At 38.3% G+C, this 12,167-nt stretch overlaps 1 protein-coding gene across 7 annotated transcripts in view; it reads right to left on the bottom strand.

Moving 5' to 3' along the window:
• CCP110 (centriolar coiled-coil protein 110) overlaps positions 1-12,167 on the bottom strand; it is an 84,784-nt gene that overhangs the window by 31,432 nt on the left and 41,185 nt on the right. For 5 of the 7 annotated variants that reach the window (XM_053694708.1, XM_053694713.1, XM_053694707.1 and 2 more), the window contains exon 3: positions 1-70. This exon is cut by the window's left edge and continues 59 nt beyond it. In XM_053694708.1, the coding sequence (XP_053550683.1) occupies positions 1-70 (70 nt within the window). Of the gene's footprint in view, positions 71-257; positions 563-4,362; positions 4,500-12,167 lie in introns of those variants that run through there. The other 2 variants (XM_053694712.1, XM_053694711.1) reach the window with 2 other exon arrangements.

Genomic DNA, 12,167 nt, shown 5'->3' with positions numbered 1-12,167 from the left:
TTCTTTTCATTTCCAGCTCAACTGCCTTTTGTCTGTATTGTTGCATCTCTTCTCTCCTTTGTAATGTGATCTTTATAAAAAAAAAAGAGAAATAAACAAACATCTCTAAGACATTAAACATTTGAAAGATACCAGACAGAGAGTTTGTGTCATTTAAAAACAAGCAAAAAAGAAAAACGACAACATATTTAAGAACTTAACATGTATACAGGAAACATTCTGGTGAAGATATAGCGTATGAATTCCTTGTGACTTACCATTTTATAACCAGGGAATATGGTATCCGAGGACCTATAAGGTTTTGCATTGAAGATTTCAGTAGATTTACAAACTCAGCTAGCACAGCCACCGAACACAAAACGAGTTGTAGCAGCGAGAAATGTGACACAGCAGTTCAGCATTGTACAAAGCCACAAGTGAGTTTTGTTTACACATTGCCTGGATAGTGACTCTGTAAGGTGTCGGGTAGTAAAAACACGCTCCTTACCAAAGGGCTAATTATCATGTCAGTCAGTGGTTATGTAAAGCAGTCATGTGACTGCTACTGCTTATGTAACAAGAAACAAAAATCAGCTTGTGAGGAGAATGAAATGAATATAAACCAGCACATATGTAAGCTCGCAAAATGACATTATGTTATAATAGCAGGGTGACATTCGGAACTAGTCAGTGTAATATTTAGTGCAATAAATATGTGTGTGTGTGATGCACTGAAATGCAAATTCTGGACCGAAACTGAACCCGAAAATCCAGGATGCACTTTACCAAAAAAAAAAAAAAAATTTTTTCAAATTATTTTGAAATATTTTTTTTTTAGGTTTTTGTTTTCATAATTAGACTATTTAATGAATTAATCTGAATTGAAAAACTGGAAACCAATAAAATAATCACACTTTTATTGAAAGTAACACACTAAAATTGGTAAAATTATTGTAAAGCATATTATTGTTTTAAGATATTTTTTTGTCTAAGAAAAAAACAGGCAAAAGAAAAACAAAGAAAAAAAAAAACGATAATGCCATTTTCGGCCAAAATGTTTCTGCATCCCTACTTAAAACAATATTAAATATCAATATACTGTATTATTCTGTATTTAGTTCTGTGTTACAGAATCAGATATAACAGGTTATTTATTTTTACCAATTATCCAAATAAAAGTACAGTCCAAGAAAACGATTATTATATGCAACAGTAAGTCAAGTAATGAGCTCAAACAGCAGCTCTAAGCTAGCATCAAATTCGAAATATTCTAGACAATAATATTACCGAAAATAACAGGCAAAAAAAAAAACGAAAAGCTGTTCGGCCAAAACACACACACATATTACACACCCGTGTGTGTGTGTGTGTGTATATATATATATATATATATATATATATATATATATATATATATATATATATATATATATTATATTATATTATATATGTAAAGAATGGGGATGCACTCGCCAGGATTTCAAAAGTGACCTTTAATGTAACGTTTCGGGGTGTTACCCCCTTCGTCAGACAATACAAAATAAACTACTATCAATACCATGGAAGTACCCTGAGTGGATAAAATGTTAACCGGGAGTGCTGGCCTGCCTGCTGTTTTTATGAGATATATATATATATATATATATATATATATATATATATATATATATATATATATATATATATATATATATATATCTTATAAAAACTGTATCCTTCATTATGTCATACCTTCCTTCAAATTAGGACTTGGATATTAGGACTGGATTGTGAGTGCCCCTCTGGATGGAACGTAGTCGTAGATATATACATATACACACCAACACTGTTATATTACTACACGATTTATATATTGGTTACATTTATAGCATTTTATACCATGGTGTATTAGTGTCCAAAAATCTATAAAAACAGGTTAGCCAGCTATAGCCCCTCTGGGGAAATGTTGTTTACTCAGACACATAAGACGCAACCTCCAGGCTGATGTCACTTAGCATCAAGCTGCTAAAATCAGGTTTTTCCTCGTGTGTTGACAAAACCATGCTCTAGGGTAGTATTCACTAAACGGCAAGATTAGAACGGTGCTAATCTCCCACAAACAATAAGAATACTTAATGGGTTCTGAAGAAGATACAATAACATACATATTAAGCCCAGATTTATGGTTTGTTTAAGACAAGGAAAAAGGTTAAACTATTGCAGTTTACATTATGCAAATTATACAGTGCAGTGTTGTGCAATTTACACCTATGTTTATCTCCTGCAATTAAAAAGTCATAAATTCATAAGGGGACAGCTTTATTTTTGCTCATTTTAAAGCACCATTATAGTCAAAAAATAACAATTTGCTAAAAGATATAATTTTAAGAAGACTAGCAACCAGCACTGCTTGGGACCCGCAGAGCACTGCTGGTGGAGAGGAAACTGCAGCTTACACAAGGGCTATGTCCATGGGCTGCCCTAATATTATAAAACAATGCAAATTTTGTAAGGAAAATAATGGCTTTGAATACTTCTCTGGGTATAATATATCTCTCCTTACTATAGAATACGGCACAATTAGTATGAAATAGGACATTGCAGGCTCAAAAAAAATACATACAAGTAGAAAATCCTTTATCCAAACTGCTTGGGAGCAGGAAAGGTTTGGATTTTACAATATTTGCCTCTGTAAAATGGGACAGTTTGAAGAGGGGATGGAAAAATATATTATGTCATTTAGGCAATATTTACGTAAAAGTAATTTTTGATAAATTTTATTTTTTCCCCCCAAATATTAAACAAATAAGTTTGGATTTCAGAATAAATTTGGATTTTGATATTCCGTATTTGGGGATGCCTTTAAAAAAACTAAAGGGTCTTCTAGGGTTGTGTGAGACTACATATTCTACCAATCACAATGACCAAAGGATTCCACACTCTCCACTAATTTCACAATGATGTGACTAATATTACCTGCTCCCTGGATTTTCCCATCATATAAAAGATAAAGATTAATATTTATATGCAGAAACACAGAGTGGTGAGTGGGGTGGAAAACACTCTAAAAATAAAAAGTGACCATGTTATGTTAGCTGTAGTAGGAGATATTATTCAGAAGGAAAAAAAATAGACAAAATGTTTAGAAAAAAAAAAGAAGAAGAAATTCTCTAACAGTGAAGCTAGTTTGCTATTTGCTAATGAATCAGATAAAGCAGGATTGGCTAAGTATGTTGTAAGCTCCATCGTACAGTAGTTAGTGATTAGCAAGTGTTTGAAGTGAGAAGGGGAATCCCTCCATAAATTTAGAATAAGATAAGAGATAATAAGAGTTGTGGTTAGTCAGGAGAAAGCAAGGGCAACTTCTAACACATTCATGTCCAGTCTTACACCCAGGGGCCATAATATGCCCACACGTTTCACACTTCTCCAAGCTGAATCATTTCTGTGTAAATGACCAATAATTATATAACAAACCACAAAAAATAGGCAAAAAAACACAACCAAAAAATGGTCCCATTAAAATTCACAATAGAAAGATCACGTTTACCTCTAAAGTCCTTTAACGGGACATTGAAGTTAAAATTGAACTTTCATGATTCAGATAGACCAGGGTTCTTCAAACTCCCCCACCCCAAGACCCAATGCCATGAAACCACATACTTTCATGACCCTATTTTTACAATTGGTCTGAACATTTTCTGAAGCAATATACAAAAAGAAAGCTGCAATTTTTAGCAAAGTGACTATAATGTGGGCGCACTTTATACCCGAATGTAGTCAAACTTGAAAGTTTTGTAAAAGATAATAACACACACTATCATACAACACACACACTCCATGTAACACACACCACGCACACTCATATAACAGACACACACACTCATAACAGACACACACACACCCCACCCACACTCAAATAACAGACACACACACACTCTTGTAACACATCACACTCACCTTGCACCCTACAACACATAAACAAGTCACAACACAGTAAACATGGTGTGACCCAGTAATGGGTTCCGACCCTTGGTTTGAAGAACCCTGAAATAGAGCATACAGTTTAAAGAGACTTTATAATGTACTTCTGTTAACAAATTGTGCAATCTGTTTATTTTATATGCACAGTTTCTGAGAAGTGTACATATATGAGTTTTTGATTGGCTGATGGCTGTCACGTGATACGGGGGCCCAGAAAATAGGACATTTTGAAGTATGTCAGAACAAGTCAACTGCTTATTTAAAATTCATAGCAAGTGCTATTACATTGTCTTTTTATATTATTCACTTGTTGCGTATACATTTGTACTGTATTTAATGGTCCAATAGTAGCAGTACAATCCCTCTACCCCCACTTACAACCTATGATAGACCATAGCACTTTGCTTCAGTAACGCTCACTTCTACAGTACATGCTCATGCCGCGTTCTCTTGTCTTCACAAGTGTCAGGTCTCAGAATATCCGCAAGAACCACCACATGGCTGAAAACAGCAAATCACTAGCGCTTGAGACTCAGTTTTCAGCAGCATGCTGAGCCTCATAGTTCCTTAAGTGGAAGCTGAGAGAAGACGAGTTTGTGCTGAACGCCACACCTTATGTAAAAATGTCAGGTATGTTCTTTTCACTTATAATATAAGTTAAACTATATACAAGATAAATATTGCAGAGCACCGTGCTTTGTTGGATGTACAGTTTATTGGGAAAACATATTTTAAATTTAGAGACATAGTTCCACATTTTATAGCCCTGATTTATTTATTCTAAAGCCTCAGTAGTAAGCTCGTGTTGGGAGTGTGCTGAGATAGAGCTGAGCTCCAGCAGAAGTGCTATGCTAAAGCTATATTAGTTGTAATTCTATGGTTAAAGGGACAGTGTACTCTAATATTTTCTCCTTTTTAATGCATTTCCAATTATCTATTTTACCTACTGGAGTGTATTAAATTGCTTATAAATATTTCCTGTGCCTTTATTTTCCTCATTCAAAATAAATAATTTTGCCTATTGTATCCCCATCTATACTGAATATTTTTGTACTTAAAGGGACAGTATACACCAATTTTGATATAACTGCATGTAATAGATAAGACTCCCCCGCCCCCGCATATTAAAAAAAGCCTTTAAATAAAAGGAGAATGCTGGAGTCTGTATAAATCTAAAACTTTGAGGCTTGGTTAGAAGGCTGAAAATCAGCACAATATAATTTAAAAATAAGCAAAACTATACATTGTTACAAAAACAACCTAAAATGGATCATCTACAAAACATGTATGCAAAGAAAAATCTAGTTTATGTGTCCCTTTAAAGGAATAGTCTAGTCAAAATTAAACTCTTTATTCAGATAGATCATGCAATTTTAGGCAACTTTCTAATTTACTCCTATTATCAATTTTTATTTGTTCTCTTGGTATCTTTATTTGAATGTAAGATTTGTAGCCGGCCCGTTTTTGGTTCAGCACCTGGATAGCGCTTGCCGATTAGTGGCTACATTTCAGACACCAATCAGAAAGTGCTACCCAGGTGCTGAACCAAATATGGGCCGGCTCTTATGTTTACATTCTTGCTTTTTCAAATAAAAATACCAAGAGAACGGAGAAAAATTGATAATAGGAGTAAATTAGAAAGTTGCTTAAAATTGCATGCTCTATCTAAATAAGTAAAGTTTAATTTTGACGAGACTATGGTTACAAAAAGAGCATGTAAACAAGAAGGCTTAGATAGTATACTGCTCCCAGTGTGGGGGGAGGGCTGTACTAAAATGTTAATTTCCCATTGTTTTCTCTAAGTAATGGCCTTTGAGTAAACCGTAATAAAAGATAAGAAGGACTTTGTGTAAATAATTAGACAACGAAGATAATGTTGTATTCTCTTCCTACAAGATCAGACCACTGTATTGGGTTGTGTTATTTAATATTCATAAATATACCTAAAGCAACAATTCTCCTAACTCCTAACCAAGCCCCACAGTGGCAGATGTATAAGTGTGTTTACAGACTCCTGCTGGCACCTGTTTATGTTATCTGTGTTTTCATATGTGGGGGGGGGGGGGGTGGTCTGCTCTTTTTGTGTCCCAGACTGCCTCATTAACAGAGCTAAACTGGGAGCTTCTAATTAAGTTTGTAAAAGGTTTTATACTTAAGTTTTAGAACAGTACCTGTGCATATTCCTCTTTATAGTAGTGTCTATTACATGCAGGTATATGAAAATTGGTGCATACAGTCCCTTTAAGGAGAAACCCATTTTACAGTACACTGTCCCTTTAAAGGGACAGTCAACACCAGAATTGTTGTTGTTTAAAAAGATAGATAATCCCTTTATTACCCATTCCCCAGTTTTGCAAAACCAACACTGTTATATTAATACACTTTTTACTTCTGTGACTAACTTGTATCTAAGCATCTTCTGACTGCCCCTAATCACGACTTTTAGTTATTATCTATTGACTTGCATTTTAGCCAATTAGTGCAGTGTCTGCCACTAGCCACGGGCGTGATCACAATGCTATCTATATGGCCTACATGAGCTTGCTCTCCCCTGCTGTGAAAAGTAAATAAAATAGAGGCGGCCTTCAAGGGCTTAGAAATTATCATATGTACCAAGAGAACAAAGTAAAATTGTTGATAAAAGTAAATTGGAAAGTTGTTTAAAATTACATGCTCTATCTGAAAAATGAAGGGTTTTTTTGGACTTGACTGTCCCTTTAAATGCCTGGGCTGCTGATTATGGACTAATCTACTATCTCTATTACTCGGGTAATGTCTGGTTCTGCTGCCAGGGAGAGACTTATTGATGGAACACGCCCTTATCTTTCTCAGGGATATAAGAGCAAGCCTGAGGCTGCTCCAAAACACAGGTCCCATTATTCTCCATTTATCATCCATACGAACTCTAGTGGCGTGGCATCCTTTTGTAAATTTGTGTCAGTCTGAAGACAACGCCACAGAACAAGCCCAAGGAAGTTTGATGTTCCCACCAGCAGACAAACTGAAGGGCCATTATAGACTAAAGGTGACTTGCTCTAATCCGCTAGAGCATGTCATTTAAAGACTAACGATCCTGCAGCACTGGGTGTTTAACCCCAACAATGGGGTTAAACACATAGTAGAAATACCGCTCAGGACTTGTGGTGCACTGCTATTCCAAAGAGGAAAACGCTACGTATCCAATCAACAGAGCTAGTTGCACATCTCAGTGTTCTCCACAGATAATTTTGCCAGCAGGACAGCAATATGAAGTAGCAGGGTGGGTGCAGTGTAATATTATATCTTTTTCTGCTATCAAAAGCACAAATGATTGCATACTTTAAACATAAATGTATTTAATGATAATGAACATTTTTAATAGTAGCTCATTTTAGCTTACTATTGGCTAAAATTTTAGCCGGGTGGTCAGTAAAATCAGCTGGGTGGTGCCTCCCGCTAAAAAAGGTCCTGATGAGAACACTGTATCTGAGTCGTGCGACTAGCGCTCTGATTGCATCAGATGCAAGGTCGATAGTCTTAAATGAACGGATTAGAGCATGTGATTTTAAAATGTTTTGCAACCCAATTATAAAACTGGACAATTGCTCCTCCACTAAGGTATCACTTACTGCAATCACCTGCCAGCCGAGGGGTTATTCAACATGAAATTCTTCAGGATCAAGGTGCCCGTCTGCACATCCATGTTCTGCCACAGTTAGAAATAGAACTACTAAAGTGCCAAACCGCACACTTATAGCTGGGATGTTTAGATGCAGCAAGTGACCAAAGCCCAACTGGGAAATACCCTTACATCTCCTTGGTTCTCAATCTCTACAGGTATCAACACCTGGGAGAAGAGATGGAAGCAAATAACTAACAGGCACGAAGCAATCAATATTGTCCCTTACTTTACATAGTAATCTGCAATATATTATAGTATTTCTCCACACAAGTACCTCTAACAGGACAGATTTTCAGGATTACCTTGAATGAGATCAGGTAAAATAACCATGTTTACTAATCAGCTGATTATTTCACCTGTGCTCTATTTCAGATATCCTCAAAATGTGGCCCGTTAGGAAGGCCAGGTTTGAAAACCAGTGCTGTAGATTAAACTGTAAAATTTGTTTCCTCTTAAAGGGACAGTATACACCAATTTTCATATAAGTGCATGTAATATACACTACTATAAAGAATAATATGCACAGATACGGATATAAAAATCCAGTATAAAACCGTTTAAAAACTTACTTAGAAGCTTCAAGTTTAGCTCCGTTTAAAAAGGTTACTGTAACACCCACTGCAAGTGGGAAATGGCAGACACCCCCCCCCTCCCTTTGCTTATGAAAAGACACTTTACACAAACAGAAGCAAGCTGGAGTAGGTATACATCAGTATTCTCCTAAAACTTGCGGGCTTGGTTAGGAATCTGAAAATTAGAACAATGTTATTTAAAAATAAAGCAAAACTAACCATATAAATAAAAAAAAAACTGTATGGGCTATATAAATGGATTATCTACAAAACATTTATGCAAAGAAAAATCTAGTGTACAATGTCCCTTTAATGTGTGTCCACTGTCTTCTTACACAAGCTGCAGAGTATAAAATGTATGGGTAAATATTAATTTAGGTTTATTTTTGTATATGAAATATATCTCAGCAGCAGACATTCCTATCTTATCAATCTAAAATTACAAATGCTTCCTTATCTCTGTCAATATATACAAAGTCCATTACTTAGTTACTAAAATGTTAATTTTCAGATGTTCTCTATATCACTCCAATTCCTCACTGTGAGGATAATTACAGTTGTGGAAATTCCAACAGGCAAAAACAGAATTTATATTTACCTGATAAATTCCTTTCTCCTACGGTGTGTCCGGTCCACGGCTTCATCCTTACTTGTGGGATATTCTCTTCCCCTACAGGAAGTGGCAAAGAGAACACACAGCAGAGCTGTCCATATAGCTCCCCTTAGGCTCCGTCCCCCCAGTCATTCGACCGACAGTTAGGAGAAAAAGGAGAACCATAGGGTGCAGTGGTGACTGTAGTTTGGAAAAATAAATTTAAACCTGACTAAATGCCAGGGTGGGCCGTGGACTGGACACACCGTAGGAGAAAGGAATTTATCAGGTAAATATAAATTCTGTTTTCTCCTACATTGGTGTGTCCGGTCCACGGCTTCATCCTTACTTGTGGGAACCAATACCAAAGCTTTAGGACACGGATAAAGGGAGGGAACAAGTCAGGTAACCTAAACGGAAGGCACCACTGCTTGCAAAACCTTTCTCCCAAAAATAGCCTCCGAAGAAGCAAAAGTATCGAATTTGGAAAATTTGGTGAATGTATGCAGTGAAGACCAAGTCGCTGCCTTACAAATCTGGTCAACAGAAGCCTCATTCTTGAAAGCCCATGTGGAAGCCACAGCTCTGGTGGAATGAGCTGTAATTCGTTCAGGAGGCTGCTGTCCAGCAGTCTCATAAGCCAATCTGATGATGCTCTTTAGCCAGAAGGAAAGAGAGGTAGCAGTCGCTTTTTGACCTCTCCTCTTACCAGAATAGACAACAAACAAGGATGAGGTTTGTCTGAAATCTTTAGTTGCTTGTAAATAGAACTTTAAAGCACGAACCACATCCAGATTGTGTAACAGTCGTTCCTTCTTAGAAACTGGATTAGGACACAGAGAAGGAACAATAATTTCCTGGTTAATATTCTTATTAGAAACAACTTTAGGAAGGAAACCAGGTTTAGTACGCAAAACAACCTTATCTGCATGGAACACCAGATAGGGTGAATTACACTGCAAAGCAGACAATTCAGACACTCTTCTAGCAGAAGAAATAGCAACCAAAAACAAAACTTTCCAAGATAGTAACTTAATATCTATGGAATGTAAAGGTTCAAACGGAACCCCCTGAAGAACTGAAAGAACTAAATTTAGGCTCCATGGAGGGGCCACAGGTCTGTAGACAGGCTTGATTCTGACTAAAGCCTGTACAAACGCCTGAACATCTGGCACGGCTGCCAAACGCTTGTGTAACAAAACAGACAGAGCAGATATCTGTCCTTTTAAAGAACTAGCTGATAGACCTTTCTCCAATCCTTCTTGGAGAAAGGATAGTATCCTTGGAATCTTAATCTTACTCCATGAGTAAATTCTTGGATTCACACCAGCAAAGATATTTCCGCCATATCTTATGGTAAATCTTCCTGGTGACAGGCTTTCTAGCCTGGATCAGAGTATCTATGACTGATTCCGAAAAACCACACTTCGCTAGAATCAAGCATTCAATCTCCAAGCAGTCAGTTGCAGAGAAACTAGGTTTGGATGTTCGAATGGACCTTGAGTTAGAAGGTCCTGCCTCAAAGGTAGCTTCCATGGTGGAACCGATGACATATTCACCAGGTCTGCATACCAAGTCCTGCGTGGCCACGCAGGAGCTATCAGAATTACCGAAGCCTTCTCCTGTTTGATCCTGGCTACTAGCCGGGGGAGAAGAGGAAACGGTGGAAAGACATAAGTTAGATTGAACGACCAAGGCGCACACTAAGGCATCTACTAATGTCACTTTGGGATCCCTGGACCTGGACCCGTAACGTGGAACTTTGGAGTTCTGACGTGACGCCATCAGATCCAAATCTGGAATGCCCCATAGTTGAGTTAACTGGGCAAAAACCTCCGGGTGAAGTTCCCACTCCCCCGGATGGAAAGTCTGACGACTCAGATAATCCGCTTCCCAGTTGTCCACACCTGGGATGTGAATTGCTGATAGATGGCAGGAGTGATCCTCCGCCCATTTTATGATCTTGGATACCTCCCTCATCGCCTCAACTCCTTGTTCCCCCTTGATGATTGATGTACGCTACAGTCGTCATGTTGTCCGACTGAAATCTGATGAATTTGGCCTCCGCTAGTTGAGGCCACGCCTGGAGCGCATTGAATATCGCTCTCAATTCCAAAATGTTTATCGGGAGAAGAGATTCTTCCCGAGACCATAGACCCTGAGCTTTCAGGGACTCCCAGACCGCACCCCAGCCTAGGAGGCTGGCGTCGGTCGTGACAATGATCCACTTCGGTCTGCGGAAACTCGTTCCCCGAGACAAGTGATCCTGAGCCAACCACCAGAGGAGTGAGTCTCTGGTTTTCTGGTCCATTTGTATTTGGGGAGACAAATCTGCATAATCCCCATTCCATTGTTTGAGCATGCACAGTTGCAATGGTCTTAACTGAATTCGAGCAAAAGGAACCACGTTTATTGCCGCAACCATTAGTCCTATTACCTCCATGCACTGAGCTATGGAGGGTTCTGGAATGGAGTGAAGAACTCGGCAGGTGTTCAAAAGTTTTAACTACCTGACCTCCGTCAGAAAATTTTTCATTCCTACCGAGTCTATTATTGTTCCCAGGAAGGGAACCCTTGTGAACGGGGACAGAGAACTCTTTTCTATATTCACCTTACACCCGTGAGACCTTAGAAAGGCTAGAACAATGTCCGTATGAGCCTTTTCCTTGTGAAAAGACGACCCTAGTATTAAAATGTCGTCTAGATAAGGTGCTACTGCAATGCCCCTTGGCCTTAGTACCGCTAGAAGGGACCCTAGCACCTTTGTGAAAATTCTGGGAGCAGTGGCCAATCCGAAGGGAAGAGTCACAAACTGGTAATGCTTGTCCAGAAAGGCGAACCTTAGAAACTGATGGTGATCTTTGTGGATAGGAATATGCAGGTACGCATCCTTTAAGTCCACGGTAGTCATATATTGACCCTCCTGGATCATTGGCAAGATTGTCCGAATGGTTTCCATTTTGAATGATGGAACTCTGAGGAACTTGTTTAGGATCTTTAAATCCAGAATTGGCCTGAAAGTTCCTTCCTTTTTGGGAACTACAAACAGGTTTGAGTAAAACCCCCTCCCTTGTTCTGGTATCGGAACTGGGTGTATCACTCCCATCTTTAAAAGGTCTTCTACGCAATGTAAGAATGCCTGTCTCTTTATCTGGTTTAAAGATAAGCGAGACATGTGGAACCTTCCCTTTGGGGGAGAGTCTTTGAATTCTAGAAGGTACCCCTGAGAGACAATTTCTAGTGCCCAGGGGTCCGGAACATCTCTTGCCCAAGCCTGAGCAAAGAGAGAAAGTCTGCCCCCTACTAGATCCGGTCCCGGATCGGGGGCTAATCTTTCATGCTGTCTTGGTGGCAGCAGCAGGCTTCTTGGCCTGTTTACCTTTGTTCCAGCCTTGCAATG

The sequence above is a fragment of the Bombina bombina genome, chromosome 11, assembly GCF_027579735.1.
Source record: "Bombina bombina isolate aBomBom1 chromosome 11, aBomBom1.pri, whole genome shotgun sequence".
In the NCBI taxonomy this organism is placed as follows: Eukaryota; Metazoa; Chordata; class Amphibia; order Anura; family Bombinatoridae; genus Bombina; species Bombina bombina.
Note: the sequence above shows the minus strand (reverse complement) of the source record. Positions and strands in the feature narration are given on the sequence as shown.